Source organism: Canis lupus, chromosome 11 (assembly GCF_003254725.2).
Source record: "Canis lupus dingo isolate Sandy chromosome 11, ASM325472v2, whole genome shotgun sequence".
NCBI classification, from domain to species: Eukaryota; Metazoa; Chordata; class Mammalia; order Carnivora; family Canidae; genus Canis; species Canis lupus.
In genome coordinates this window covers 16,657,799-16,673,686 of record NC_064253.1, presented here as the reverse complement: position 1 = coordinate 16,673,686, position 15,888 = coordinate 16,657,799, and the positions used below count along the sequence as shown (strand labels likewise).

The 15,888-nt window shown below is 40.3% G+C and overlaps 1 protein-coding gene across 2 annotated transcripts in view; it reads left to right on the top strand.

Moving 5' to 3' along the window:
- Nucleotides 1–15,888, top strand: part of FBN2 (fibrillin 2) — a 239,987-nt gene that overhangs the window by 161,319 nt on the left and 62,780 nt on the right. For both annotated transcript variants that reach the window (XM_025433409.3, XM_049116030.1), the window contains 7 exons: nucleotides 4,312–4,449; nucleotides 5,054–5,104; nucleotides 5,564–5,689; nucleotides 9,053–9,280; nucleotides 9,820–9,945; nucleotides 14,294–14,422; nucleotides 15,199–15,324. In XM_025433409.3, the coding sequence (XP_025289194.2) occupies nucleotides 4,312–4,449; nucleotides 5,054–5,104; nucleotides 5,564–5,689; nucleotides 9,053–9,280; nucleotides 9,820–9,945; nucleotides 14,294–14,422; nucleotides 15,199–15,324 (924 nt within the window). The remainder of the gene's footprint in view (nucleotides 1–4,311; nucleotides 4,450–5,053; nucleotides 5,105–5,563; nucleotides 5,690–9,052; nucleotides 9,281–9,819; nucleotides 9,946–14,293; nucleotides 14,423–15,198; nucleotides 15,325–15,888) is intronic.

Sequence of the window (15,888 nt, the reverse complement as noted above, 5' to 3'; positions counted from 1 at the left end):
AATATTCAGCTGGATGGTAGAGTATCTGTTTGTTACATGAAGAGAAATAACCAAGTACAAGCTTATCAGTGAAAACCTACCCTTTGGAAATGCCAGCTCTTCATCTCTCAGTGAAGTGTAGCTGGTGAAATTTGAGCCTTGGTCAACTCTCCATTTAGGAAATAGACTGTCATCTGCCTGGGGCATTACTTTTTTTTTTTCTCATAGAATTCCTTTGGGGGAAGGGCAGAGGTTGGATCAGGTGAGGCAGAAATATTTTTGCTAGACCACAATTTCCAACTGAGATGTAGTCATTTTATTGTGCAAAGGAAATGAACTCAGCATTAATTAGTGTCAATTAATTGTCAATTAATATCAATTAATTAATGTCTCAGAAAATTAAACCTATATGCCACTTGGGCATCAAAGGGTATCTTAGTTCTTGCTTCATCCTAAAGAATTTATTATTTTGGCCTCTTACCTTGTATTTATTAATAAAAAAGAAAAAAGACTTTTTACTCCAAATCATTATGTTGGGCAACTAAACACCACCATATTCTTCTCAGCAGTGTTACGAGTTTTTACTGGTTGTGATCAAATTTGAATATCCCAGCCTAGAGCTTCTCAGAAAGAAATTTACTTAATATTTTAAAATTTTAGACATCATTTTATCTTTTTTTTATTGAAAACAGAATTCTAGCTTTAAAAGGAAATAGATCCTAAACCATACACAGGAAAAAAAATAAGAAATTAACATAAAACATATGAATTCTACCTTAAAAGGGAAATAGATCATAAAAAATATACAAGAAAAACTGGAATTTTTTAATAAAGCTGACAGTGGCTCTAATTGGTGATCAGCCTGCAAACTGCTCTTTCCTAGGAGACAAGTGTCTATATTTAGAACTGAATAAAAACTCCCCAGTGTGATTACTAATTTAAAATTAAGTTAGAGCATATAGGAACTAGTTAGATATTTAGACTGCTTAAAGATTTAGAATATATTGTACCAACTCCCTAAATATAATCTTAAACTTTTCTGGAAATTGCTCCACAAAGGCTATTGTATTCTGGTTGAAAATGATTAAATATAGAGGTGCCTGGGTGGCTCAGGCAGTTAAGTGTCTGCCTTCTGCTTGGGTCATGATCCCAAGGCCCTGGGATCAAGTCCCACATCGGGCTCCCTGTTCCATGAGGAGCCTGCTTCTCCCTCTATCTCCAGCTCTCTCTCTCTCTCTCTGTCTTTCATGAATAAATAAATAATCTTTACAAAATAAAAAGATATGAAAATCTGATCTGCTAAATTTGCAAATTTAATTTATTGGACATTTAAAAATTATTTAAGTTTTGAAGTGCCTGGGTATCTCAGTGGGTTAAGTGTCTGCCTTCAGCTCAGGTCATGATCCCAGGGTTCTGGTATTGAGCCACATGTCAGGTTCCCTACTCAGTGGGGTCTGCTGCTACCTCTCCCTCTGTGCGCACTCTCTCTCTCTCTCTCTCAAGTAAATAAATAAAACCTTTATTTTTTAAAAAAAAGTTGTTTTAAAAAAGAAAATGATTGAATATAATAGAACAGTACATTTGATTAATCTTCCCTGCATGACATTGCTCAACATCTGAAGGCTTCGTGTAATGGAGACCAATTTTCTGTTATATTTGGCTTGGGTCTGCATGCTATTTTCAGGTTCCATGGACATAACAAGGACAGTATCCTCCATGGTGTCAGTACAGTGGTCCTTCCTTCTTTCTTATCTTCACTGTTAGCTCTTCATTCACCCCTTCTCAAGAAGTTTTGCATTTTTGGTTTTCTCTTCTCCTTTCTCTTTTCTGGCCCCTTGTGCTCAGTTTCCTTTGTTATGTCTTCCATATCCTCCTGCCTTTCGGCTTGAAGTGACTCCCTGGTCAGTCCTTGAACTTCTTGGCTTCCCTGTTTGTACTCTTGCTCAGATGGCCTCTACACTGACCCTCAGATGTATCTCTCATTTTTTTTAACCTCCCCACTGATTCCATGTTTGTATTTCCAACTGTCTACACACTGTTTCCATTTGGATGCCTAATGTATACTTCAGATTTAGCATGGCCAAAACAACAGTCCCTATTTTTTGGCTTGAACCTGTGTTTCCTAGAATCATTTCTGTTTTGGCAAATGGAAATTCCATTTTTCCAATCAGCAGCCCCAAAAACCTTGGGCTCATCTTTAATGTCTTTCTTTCAAATACCACACTGAATCCATCAGCAATTCCTGTTGATTGTATTTGACATTTATCTATATTCCAATCATTTCTCACCACCACCACTCTGCAATCCAAGCCCCTAGTATTTCTCTTTTTGATTATTACTGTAGCCTCTATATTATCTTTATTTTCTTGATATTTGCCACCCTACAGTCTTCACTCAAAGGTCCCTTCTCAGAACTTCTCTGACTACTGTAGACCACTTAAAAAACTTCTGCTTGGATCATGTATACCCTCAATACTGCTCATCCTGCTTTATTTTTTTTTCAGAGTTCTTAACCAGCCCCTGACCACACAACCATATAAGTACACAATGTGTGCATGTGTGCATCTGTACACACACAGAAAAACAACCAGAGCCAGAGAGATGAATATGTATCTATGTGTATGTGTATCAGTGTATTTTGTAACTTTTAAGCTTTAATACCATACCAGCCAAAAGAAGCATGAAGTTATGAAGTAGAGCCTCTGAAATTAGACTATGCAGCTTTGACTTGTGATGGTGACACTATATTAGCTGGGTGACCTTGGGTAAACTAGTTGACCTTCATGAGCCTATGGTTTTCTCATCTGCAAATTATACATACTTAGAGGCTGTTTTAACAAATAAGTAAATGAACATGTGAAAAGCCTATAAGAATGCTATAATTTGATACCTGATAAAAATGACCTGGTAAAAAAGTCTTTTTCATTTGCACCCTGGTTTTCACCCAAACTGAATCTCAAAGTAGAAAAAAGCAAAGTGAACATCCAGCTCTTCTCCACGGTTTTGCTCCATCCATTTCTGCATCCAGTCAAGGGATGCAGTTGTTTTCTTCTCACCTCTGTCCCTGAGGCTTTGGGGAGGCGTGACTTCCTCTTACCTGCTTGTGTCCAATCAGGAATCAGAAACTACAGCTTCTTCCTTCCTGGCTCTGCCAGTTTCACTGTAATTCTCTGTGTTTCCTATTATGCTTCTCTTTTATTGTTGAATCTAGCAGTGAAACTTTACTCATATTATTAAATGAACTTTGAGGTACATACTCTAAGAATAGACTTTTTCTTTATTGTTCTCCAAGGCTATGTGCTGCAGGTTGCTGTTAAGCTTCCATCAAAATGTTGTACACACCACCTGCATAGTGTTCACTTGAGAAGCTGGTCAAATGCAGGCTCCCAGGCTGCATACCTGCACACTGGTGACCTGCATTTTAACAAGAACCTTGGTCATGTTACACATTATCTGAATTGAGAACCACAGTACTGCAAGGAGAATGATTTTGTGTATGATTAATTTTACCTTATTTGTATTGGCCCTGTCAACTTTGACTGAATTCCTTGTGGCCATTCCAAAACCAGCTATTCAGCAGTTGCAGGAGGATCCTCACTTAAATTTGGTGTGGAAATGAAAATGTAAGAGTAGTAGTCCTAGACGGTTGGATACAAATCCTTTTTATATTGTCTCTACTATTTCTTCACATAGTTTACCATAAGCATTTTCTTTTGGAACTAGAGATAAAGCTATACATACAGTATATATAGGCAAACCCCTGAAAGAAAATACATCTCTGGTGTATCTTAAGTGGTGGCTTTATAGGTGATGTTTCTTTTCTTTATCTTGTCCATTTTTTGTAGATTATTCATCAAATAATTATCTTCATTTAGAGTAATACTACTTTCTTTGTAATAGGACATAAATTGTGTGTAGTATGTTTGGTGGGTTACAAGGAAAGGAAACTAAGGAATTTTACTTGGTAAAATCTTAAGTATCAACGCGTTTATCGTAAAAGGTAAAATCTTATCAGTGTTTTTCACACAAGTAATGATCTTATCATGGTAGCACACTGAGTTTGTAAGTACCAGCATAAAATCTTGGACAATAGTGCCACTCATAGAGTATCAGCAGATATAATTGTATTAATTGTCCTGTCGTGTGAGATGTACATGCTACAATTATTTGATTTACATGTATGTAATATACTGTTTTTTAAATAAACGTACACATAAATATGCTCAAAAAATATACATTAAAAGATTTTTAAAATAATGCTTTTGTTGTATATAAGTGAATTATATTACTTTCAGAGATGAGAGCTCGCCATCTCTTCCTATTCCTTTTCAGATAGCCTGAAAGGGACGTGTTGGCTCAACATCCAGGACAACCGCTGTGAGGTGAACATTAATGGAGCCACTCTGAAATCTGAATGCTGTGCCACACTTGGAGCTGCCTGGGGGAGCCCCTGTGAACGTTGTGAACTAGGTGGGAGCCTGTCCCAAGAGCTCCTTCTGGGCTTCTCACTGAAAGCTGTTCCTTCAACTAGGCAGGCACCTGTTTGACTCTGCATTGCATAGTGAGGAAGACCGTAAGATCATTACTTCCCTAAAATGTCTTCTCTGGTGAAATTGATTCACTTGTTGAAATATGTATTTTTTTTTATCCTTTCACTGGAAGCAGACTTTTAGAGCATTTTAAATAAGAAAGGGAATTAGCTGGAATTTAGCTGCTGGGTGACTGTTAGTATCCTCCAGAACTCTTGTTTGAACATGTCCAAGTAGAATGAGATGTCTCTTTCCTTTAAATCCTTTTACTTATTTACTTGTAATTCAGCTGGCAATGTGAAAACAAAAACAAATTGTAGGAAGACTCTGAGAATCTCAGTATGAGTCAACACCAACAGGAGTTAGCATCGTGTGTCGTGTGCTACCCTGAACTGTGTGGAGGACACCTGGAATCCTTGGCTTCAAAACCCCAGCTTGTGGGTTTTTTTCAGTTCAGCTAAGATTCCACTCTACTGTCTCTTGAACTTAAAACAGTTACATTTTCTTTTATAATGAAGTAAATATGTGTCCTTTTGTTCTCACAGATACAGCTTGCCCAAGAGGGTTTGCCAGGATTAAAGGCGTCTCTTGCGAAGGTAAGTGTATACTTGGACGTTACTGTAAGTCTTTAGAGCAGTATGTAAAATGAACATCCACACTGGAGATATTTATCATTTTTAAAAGCCTTGAAATTACAGTAAAAATACTCAGTGTAATCTACAAATGCTTTAGGTTAATACTCTAGGAAAACAGCATAGAGTTCCCCATCTCTCCTTTTTTTATGCTGCTGATTTTTCATGGGGACATCATTAGGCACTGAGGCACAAAACAGCTGGGAAAGGCGCATGTCTGGGCCATTTTATGGACAGGCAAGGCTGTGGTAATTTTCGCAGCTGGTGCCTAGGAAACCCAGGGGTTGCGTTGTGGAATATTTCTGTTCAACTCAAGTAATAATCCACATTGTATTACAGATTGAATATGCTCTATGGGAAGACTACACCTGCTTTTTCTATTTCTAACATCTTTATCCCTCTGCTTGCTTTATTTCCCTGCAGACGTTAATGAGTGTGAGGTATTTCCTGGCGTTTGTCCAAATGGACGCTGTGTCAATAGCAAAGGATCTTTTCATTGTGAGTGCCCTGAAGGCCTTACGTTGGATGGAACTGGCCGTGTGTGTTTGGGTAAGATTCATGTCTTTATGTATTTATGCATGAAATCAGCGATGAATTTTTCTTATTTCTTGGGCATTGACCACTTCAAAATCATTGGGTCTCTAGCTGGAAAACTGACTTTAAATGGAATATCTGATCGGGAGAAATCGCTAGAGGATATTTTTAAAGTGAATGTTGTTTAAGTGACATGGTTTCTGTAGAATACAGAAAGTTGGTACTGCTCAAAACCTATCTCAAAAGTTACTTTCTTTAATCAGATATTTTAAGCAGTTCAGTCTTTGTTTCACACTGGCCAGTGGGTTAAGAGAACCATGTATACTTTGAACATAAAAGAAAAATTGGAGACTAGTGTTTAGGGTCAACATTTATCATCAGTTCATTAGCAGCTGCACTCTTAGTGCACTCTGAGTGGGGAAGGTCATAGACAAGGTTATTGTTGTTTCTCTCTGAAAACACTGCCCAATCCTAGTCCTTCCTTTACCACCTTAGAGTTTAAGTTTTCCTAATGCTTTATTTTGTAAAGATCTAAAATGAGGAAGCTCTTTCAACATCATTGTATAGAAATGCCTTTTTGAGAGGTGCCTGGCTGGCTTACCTGGTAAAGCATGTGACTCTTGATCTCAGGGCCATGAGTTCAAGCCCATGTTGGGTATAGAGATTACTTCAAATAAATAAATAGAAATAAAAGCAGAAATACCTAGTTGACTTTATCATTATCCGGGTCATATTTAACTGAATCTGAATTCCATGACTGAAAAAGAAACTTTTCTTAATTCTCTATTGTATCTAAATAATGTTTTATTAACTTAAGGGCCTTTTTTCCAATATGCTATAGAACAGTAAGTTTTTAATTTGTAAAATAATTTTATATAGGTTTGTATTTGAACTTTATGCTTGAAGACAAAATAAGAGCAATGACATTGTTAGATTCAAAGATCTTAAAAAAAAAAGATCTTTAAGGTATTTAAATATATAGGTGATTTTTAAAGTTAGTAATACAAAATATTTGCAGAACCATACAGGTTAGTTATTATAATTAACACAATTTAATTTTAAGCTAATTTTTAATAGTATATTTAAATTAGAATACAAAGTATGACTATAAAGTCACATGGAATTCATTAGAAATTATAATTTCTAACATCCAATAATAAAAATTATTTTCAGATTTTTATTGTTAAATTATCTAAAAAAAGCTTAGAAAAAATAAAGTCTCTTTTGAAGATGTCAAATAATAACGTAGGTATAGTCAGATGATTAATATCAAATTGCTTTCAGTAACCAAAGGATGCTATATGTGAAGATATATCATGATTGTAAATTATCACTCAATAAAATAAATACCCAATAATATCACTCAAAGTTGAACCTTTTATAATGTTCTAAGAGGATATATTGGAGTCTTATCCAGGTACTTTGATTAAATCTTTTGGTCACTACTTGAATTATGCTACAAAAATGAATTGTGGCTGGGCATGTAAGGAAGTTTCAAGGAGAGACTGACATTTGAGAAACATAAAATATCCTGAGAACCGAAGTAGAGATAAACTGCTTTGATAGAAACTGATCTAGATCAGAGGTCCAAATTCAAATAGTTCCAGGATCTGGCAGGTGACATAAATGAGTGAGCAAGGCGGTAAGAAGGAGTAGTGAGGACCGCAGCAAACTCTAGAGCACATATACTATCCAGAGGTTTCAAAATGCACATTTTAATTTCTGCACAAGTTGGTGAAAACATTTCTAAGCCATATGTGGCCAGTGTACTGTGTTTTGATTCCTGAGGCAAAAATGATATGGATCTGTGTATCAAAGACGCAGGATTACTCTGGCAGGCTCTCATAACTCTTTCTTTACATATTAAGTTCAATTGGTTTTGGGGGTAGGAATTTGTTTCATTTTTTTACTTAATCTCACTTCTTGAGCAAATTACTTGAGTGACCTCAGAAACAGTTTAACTCAGTCCATAGTTCTCGGAGTACCTAAATAAAACTTGTATATCTTGCTAATAAGATCCTTACTTTCCTGGTGACAGTGTTAGATGGGGTTGGCTGTGGCTGAGAACAGCCACTGGGTGCCTTGAAGTCATGAGACTCTGTGGATTACTGTCATACCTCACAATGTGGATTACTGTCATACCTCACAATGATGGAGAGCATGGCTTTGGGGTTGGCATCCGTGCTGATACATAAGGTGGCATCATCTACTGTGAATACCTGTATTCAGTCTACCAAATCAAAATGAAAATTTACCACAATGCTTTCTTTCTTTATTTTTTTAAATTTTTTTATTTCTTTCTTTAATAACAGGACTTTTTATAGTCTTAAATAATAATAATAATAAAATTAAATTTAAAAAATGAAAACAGGGCTTTTTAATTAACTATCCTTGGAAGCATACTTGGCTGTATGCCAGAGGAGGTTGCTCAAGTTAATGCTACCTTTGCTTGAGCTCTTGACAGAATCAGTGGTGACAGTAACTGAAATAGTAAACACATTTATTTGTTTATGTTTATATTTCCATTAGGGATGTTTTACTCTGTTAAACAGTTGTCAGGTTTAGGAAAAGATTTAATGTCTTGAAATGCTTTCATCAAATAAAACCTATTATTTGATTAAAGAAAACTGTTTGGCTCTCTTTATCCACATAGCCAACTGTTTGTAGTTGGACCAACAGCTCTGTTGATTAACAGATAAATTTGTTATTTATAGACCATGCTAATTTATCCTATCTCATGACTTGTCAGTCTTCTCAGGTCCTGGTACGTTTCAAGATGGAAGGGAAAGTGTGACATTTGAACAAATAATTTGGCTCCTTACTAGGGCAGATTTACATAACACAGGACAAAGACCATGATGCAAAAAGTAAATTTGACAGAAAAAAAACTTTAAATGCAAAAACATTCTTTTTCCCTTGTAAAGCTGTTTTAATAGTTGTCCCGAGTTGGCAAGTAGATTACAGTTGATCATTTATTTCTCATTGAGACATGACAGATCTGTTCACAAGCTATTTTAAGTAATTCAGTGAATGAGAAGAATCTGTCACTAAATTATCTCATTCTTTCTAAAGTGAGCAATACAAAAAAGGAATCATGGGTGATGATGTGAAAGAGTTTGGTCACAAAGGAACCTTTTCTTCTTTGGTTCCTTGAAGAAGGAAGGTGTCTTGTGAAAATTAATACTGACGAGAACCCACTTTTGCTCTCTTTAAGTGACTGTCATTACAGAGTCTATTACAGGAGGTCAGGGACTCTGCGTCTTACCTGTTACCATTCCGAGCTGGGCATCATGCCAGGTGCCTAGCAGAAACTCAGGATATGAGTGGTCAATGAATGTGACACCTTCATCTCACAGTGTGATTTCACTTGCCATGTAGACATCCGCATGGAGCAGTGTTACTTGAAGTGGGATGAAGATGAATGTGTCCATCCTGTTCCTGGAAAGTTTCGCATGGATGCCTGCTGCTGTGCAGTTGGGGCAGCTTGGGGCACAGAGTGTGAGGAATGCCCCAAACCCGGCACCAAGGAGTATGAGACGCTGTGCCCCCGGGGGCCGGGCTTTGCTAACAGAGGGGACGTTCTCACAGGGCGGCCATTTTACAAAGGTAACCGTCAGGGTCACCTTGACCTGTGCACTGAAGCTCACCTCCCACAGTCTCTCAGAGTTGGTTTTGCTTTAAGCCTATAATTTGCCACTTTGTTTTCTTTGTTAAATGTGATTTGTGGCCAGCCTTACGGCCCAGGAATATAAATCACCTATATATAGGCTGTTATTGAAGTAAAGAATTGTAAAACTTGCCACTAATCCCACTTTTCATCCATCATTCCACACTGTCTCTCTGTTTTCCCTCGCACAGCCTGACCAGATGCAGCCCTGACATAGCGAAAAAGCTCCCTATCCGCCCCCTAAACCTTATCTGACAAATGGTCAGAGAGAAAGAGATCAGAACTCTTCATTAAAAGTGCAGAATCTTTTTGCTTCTACAACTTTCTATGTGGCATCCATGTGATCACTGACAATGTTGAGAGCCCCTGTTTGGACCTGAGAACATGATTTTCCATGGTGATAGATTTTCAGTTTTAACTAAGGAACCTACTCTTTTATATCAAGTGGCTCTACATTCCTGCTTTGTTCTGTTCTCAGATATCAATGAATGCAAAGCCTTTCCTGGGATGTGCACCTATGGAAAGTGCAGAAATACCATTGGGAGCTTCAAGTGCCGTTGCAACAGTGGCTTTGCTCTGGACATGGAGGAAAGAAACTGCACAGGTAAGCCAGCTCTTTTGTCGTATTTGGCAAACCCTGGCTCTCCTTCTTCTGCTGGTGGAAAGTGCTGCCTTTCAAAAAAGCTCCTATTTTGCTTTTTGCTTTTTTTCCCCCTGCTCTTAAATCACTTCTCTTACTGACCAGTTATTGTGGGAGCTGCACAACAGCATGAAGATGCTGTTTTACCTGAGGAACAACATAAAAATAGGATTTCCAGGATAATGAATACTGAAGACTATAGCAGTCATTGATTGTATAAATGATATATAGTATCTGTCAAGGATTTTAAAGTTTGTAACAGAGCGGTTGTAACTTCCTTTACTCACCTGTGAAGAGCTCCAGTTGCCATCTATATCCCTGTCCATACCTGTTCCCTTTAGTTTAAAAAGATAAAGTCCCAATTTTTCTACGGTATTAAATAAATTAGTCCAGACACTTGAAATCTATCTTCAAGATCTTATTTTCACAACTCTATTCATGTTCTCCTTGGACTGCTTCCTTCCCTCTTGCCCTCACCCCTGCAGCTGTGTTCTGATCCCCGTGAAGCATGCTTCTGACTCCCTCCTCACTCCCTGCTGCATGAGGTACTGGGGTCCCGTGTTGCCTCCCCATCCCCAGAGCATTTCCAAATTGTAGTGTCCACCTCTCCTGCTGCCCTAGCTCCTCACTCCCACGTGGCTTCCCTGCTTGGCTCTCCAGCGTTCGGTCTGGGAGCACCTACCTGCACCTCACACCATTGCCTTCAGCCAGACTCTAGGCTGCTCTGCGACATTGTTCACCTCTTCACCCTTGACTGACTCTCCGCTCCACCTCTAAACCTCCTCTGGCCCACATGTCCTTTCAGACCTCTGCTGCTGCCTCTCTTCTTTCTTGACCTCCACTTTCATGGCCAGATCTCTTCCTGCACACCCCTCTCTGTGGCAGTGAGATTTCTACTCTTCCACAGTTTTCCAGTCTTCCACATGCCCTCAACTGTGGCTACTCCTTCTCTAGCCCTTGTGAGCACACTCCCTCCTCTCTCTGAAGCACCTCCCTCTCTTTCCTCTTACTTTCCCTGGACCTAATAACAAGTTCAAACCATTTCCTCCACCATTTCCTCCCTTGTACTGCCACCCCATTTCCCTGCTTTTCTCTCTCCTCTCTCTCCTGAAGAGCCATTTGCTTTGTAAACCCATGTAATTTTAACTTCTGTCCTCCCTCATTCAGGCACATATACACTCTCTCTCAGAACACCTTTGTTGAGTTAAAAAAAAAAAAAATCCCTTTATCCTGGTGCATATTCTCCATGGCCTCTCCTGGCCACTTCCCCTCCTCCACTTTCTTCTCCCTTGATCTCCATGGTACATCCCTGTCTTCCATCATCCTTCTATGCCTACGATGTTTCTTCTCTCATCTTCATAGCTTCTTTCTGCCCATAGCATTTTCCAGAGTCCTCTGCCTCTCCCAGCTGCCGGTGCCCCCATGCCATCACAGACGGGCTCTGCTGAGCAGACTCCTGGATGTGAGCCCGTTCTCTCCTCTGCCGAGTGCTGCTGCCACACTTGAACCGTTGGCAGCTCCCCTTGGCTTTAGCCTCCCTCTGTCTCAACCCTGCCCCTTCTCTGCCTAGGGTCTTCCTTGTACGTAGCAATAGCATCCTTTCACTCAGCATAGAGGCCTCAGACTTCATTTTGACCTCTCCCTCTCTTGGACAAGGATAAAGTTATATGTGGTCTCCATCGCAGGGACTGTTTCAAGTACTGTCCTCTTTCTTCAAAACTATCGCAGGTGCCAGCTCAGCTCCCCAGGAAACGGACTCTGAGCAGAGATTAGTGCATAGACAAGTTCCTGGGGATTGCTCTTGGGATCAATACCTAGGGGAGGGAAGGAAGCAGAAGCGGGCGGAGGGGGCAGCTGGGTGACCATAAGCCCCAGTATGGTCCTCAGCCCACCCCACTGGGAGCTCTGGATCTAGGATGTCCCATCACAACTATGTAGGGCTAGGGCAAAGCAGGTAGGTATTTATGGACTGGCATGGCCCATCTTTGGATGAATCTACCCAGAGAACAGGTGTGACTGTGAGGAAGGGTCCTCTTAGCTGAGGCATTTCTTGAAGATACTTTATATCTCAGGGCTTTGTGCCCCCAAAGCCCCCAGCAGCAGCGTGGGAGAGATGAATTAGTCCTTCCTTCCTCAAGGGGAACTGGGCAACACATGGTGGTACTCATTGCATGTCAGATTCTTCCAGTGTCTTCATGGACTGTCCCATCTGATCTGTCACGTTCACCAACCACCATGTGTTACTTCCCACAGAGCACATTCCAGTGACTCACATAATCTTAAACCTGGATAAAGACAGGGTTATTCCAGTTCTGACTCCACTTCCTCTTTCTGGTGTGAAATTAGCCAAGTTACTTAATAACTCTGAAACTCACTGCCTTTAACTGCATACAACAGATATTTGTTGGTCACACTGCGGTGTTACAGTATATAACGTGAGAGGACAGTGGGATGCTGTTGGCTGCCGTTCTTCACAGCATTTAAAGCCCACCTTCTTTGGGCATCCTCCATAACCACACCCATCCTACCTGTCCCTGTGCTAATGGTCAGCCTCTGCCATCCAGCCACTCTACAACGTACTATTTTCTGAAATGCATTTTTTTCTTCACCTAGACACTTGTCCTTCTATTCATTCCACTTCTTTAAAGTTAGAATTTATTTTTTAAAAAATATTTATTTTTTATATTTTAGAGTGAAGGAGCCTGAGGGAGGACAGAGGGAGAGGGAGAGAAAAACTCCAGCAGATGCCTCACTGAGCTTGGAGCCCAATGTGGGGCTTGATCTTAAGACCCTGAGATCATGACCTGAGCTGAAACCCAGAGTTGGTCGCTCAATTGACCTTGCCACCCAGGGGTTCCTAAAGCTAGAATTTCTATACAAGCTTCCAGGACCAGATCAAACCTATCTCCTCCAAAATACCAATTTTTGCAGAAAACAGCTTCTGTGAATATAGCACTCTGTTCTCAATGCTTGACAAATACTGATTCACTAAATCCTAGTAGGTGGGTCATACTATACATCCCATTTTGCATATGTGGAAATTGAGGCACCCAGAAATAAAATGATTTTCCCAAGCCTCTTCACCCTGTAGATGATAGAACTGGGATTAGTACATTGGTATCTGCTTCCAGAGTCCACACTCCACATTGTGCAGCTCCCCCTGCATCATATCAGCCAAAAAGTGTCCCTGCTCTGCCAATGGGTTTATTCTAGTTCTTTATATGGCTCTTCCATTTCCTAGATACTGATAGATAACAAGTAATAGAATCAGTATGCATATTGTTAGCTGCCTAATTGAATCTGTGAATGTTGTTAAGAATATTGTTTAAAAGGATATTTTCAGTATTGCCTGTAATTAAAGAAATAAATAAAGACCAAATGCTGGAAGAAAGCATTTGACATTCTGAGACTGAGACCCCTGAGAGAGCACGTACAACGTTGCCCTCTGATAAATCTTGTGATAAAAGAACTTCAGAATTAAAATCCATCACAATAAAGAGATGCCAACAAAAGCTTTTTTTTCTACTGTGACAAAATTTTTTTAAATACGTCATGTTTTCTTAATTACATTTTATAGACAGGACTTCTCCATTAAAAAAGATCTCAGTTACAGGCATGGGATGTTTCTCAGAAAATCTTGTTTTTGAGGGTATCAGTGCTGCTCTTGCAGATTCTTATTTTCTATAGCCTATAAAGAGCAACAAACATATCATTTTTATTTTTATTTTGCGAAGTAAATCAGTAGCCTCTCCACATCTGAATGTCACAGAACCACATCCAGTGGAGCATATTTCATGGCCCTGCCATGTACACTCTCTGGCTGGAGGTTGGTGGGCCATGTCGGCCTCTGAGGCTGTCTGGGTGCTCCGTGGTTGCTAGCCACTCCTGCTCGGAGGCATATCCCACCATGAGCATGGGGGCATGAGCCAGTGGGCAGAACCACCGTGCTCTCTCTTCACACACAGGATTTCATTCCAAGTGTCTACTGCTTGCTCATCTGCCACCTGCCTTGTCTGGCTCATACTGCAGTTGTTCGGTTCATCCCTCCGTTACCACTTCTAAGCCACAAAGAGGAATCCACAATTCCAGAATTCTTAAAGGCAGAAGCACCACCTGCCCGTTGGCTGTGACAGTTTTGGCAGTTGGGGAAAGGAATGTACCTCAGGCCCCATTCTGCCTCTAGCTGTTCTCCTGCAAACATAGCTTCATACCGTTGGCACCTTCCCTGGGAAGGCCGGACCTGTCTCACTGCTCCGTAATACCAGCTCATCTCATTCTGTTTTTTTCATTTCTCTTAAACCCTGTGAATTAGACATTGATGAGTGCAGGATTTCTCCTGATCTCTGTGGAAGTGGAATCTGTGTTAACACGCCAGGCAGCTTTGAGTGTGAGTGCTTTGAAGGCTACGAAAGTGGGTTCATGATGATGAAGAACTGCATGGGTAAGTGTGCCTCAGCTCTTCCTGTCCAGTCTTGAAACCAGATAGCTTGACCTTAGCTTGTCTCAGAGCTGTTAACAGCATGCTTGGCAAGGCACTGTGGTGAGCGAGAGAAAGATTTAATTGTCAGACAGGAAATCTGCTTTTAGATAACTCCTGGGGAGCCCCAGCTTCTTGGTGCCTTAGTGGCAGTGAGATATTGACACTAGGTTCTGTTTGTTCATGGAATCTAAAACCAACACAGGCTGACTACCCGCAGGGGATTCGTTTAACATGTTTGACCTTGTGTGGTGACCCCAAATGTATTCGGTCGTGCAAATCCCATGCTATTTTCTTTACTTGTGTGTTGCCACACACTCTCTTGGTACTGCCTACCTTTTGCTCCATATTTAGTGACTCCTTAGACGTACCACATGGGACCTCAAAGGTGACTGGTCTGTGATTTTTCTTTTACTTTGATTAGTGATATGGATAGCAATATATGGCATCTGGAATTTAGGGTTATGTGAAACAAACCTATTATTTATTTTTATCTCTTGTGAGCCTGCTTGTTTTGTACCAGTAAATTCCTTGGCAACTAACTCACTGTCTTTAAGAAAAGAACTTACCATTTATTTATTGGTAGTAGAAGAAATGAGAATATTATCCCATCTCCTCTTAAACCTGTGTCTTACTTTTGAGTCCCACTTACCTCAGGTAATAATTTTTTCCCCCATGCTGCATATGTGAAGATTTTTTCCTCAAAGTTCTTTAATGGATCTCACGTTTTTACCTTTCAGACATTGACGAATGTGAACGTAACCCTCTCCTTTGTAGGGGTGGTACCTGTGTGAACACTGAGGGCAGCTTTCAGTGTGACTGTCCATTGGGACACGAGCTGTCACCATCACGTGAGGACTGTGTGGGTGAGTTTGTCTCCTCAGTGCATAAACCCACCCGGTTCACCTGGTAAAGATCAGGAGTCAGTTCTAACAAACTTGTTGTTTTAGGCACATTAAATCTAGCTGGTTAAAAATTGGAAATTCAGAGCCCCTGTATTTAGATTTGGGCTGCATCATTAGAGAATGCCTCGGTGACACACTCAGAGGAACCAGCACTGTCCTGGTTAGCCACTGTTTCATGACAAGCACATCTGAAAGGATTGTGTGGAGGATTCTGTGTCAGGCCATGTAGTTCCCTCCTCCACAGAGGATGGGATAGGAAAGCTGCTGCTGTTGGAAGGGCTGCTCCCTGATGGCTCACTTGTGCATTCACCTGTGCATCTACCTGACACCACTTCTCAGATCTCTTCCACCCCTATGTCTGTCATCATGGGGTCTGCTCCTGTGCACGTGAACATGTGAGCTCCCCCTTCACTCTCCTGTCACAAAAAGGTCCTCATCTCTTCACCGGCCGAGCTAAGGGACAGGGGTGACAGGAATGACGTGAGAATATCAACGGCTGGTCTTGGAGCATTCCAGCCTGCTGTT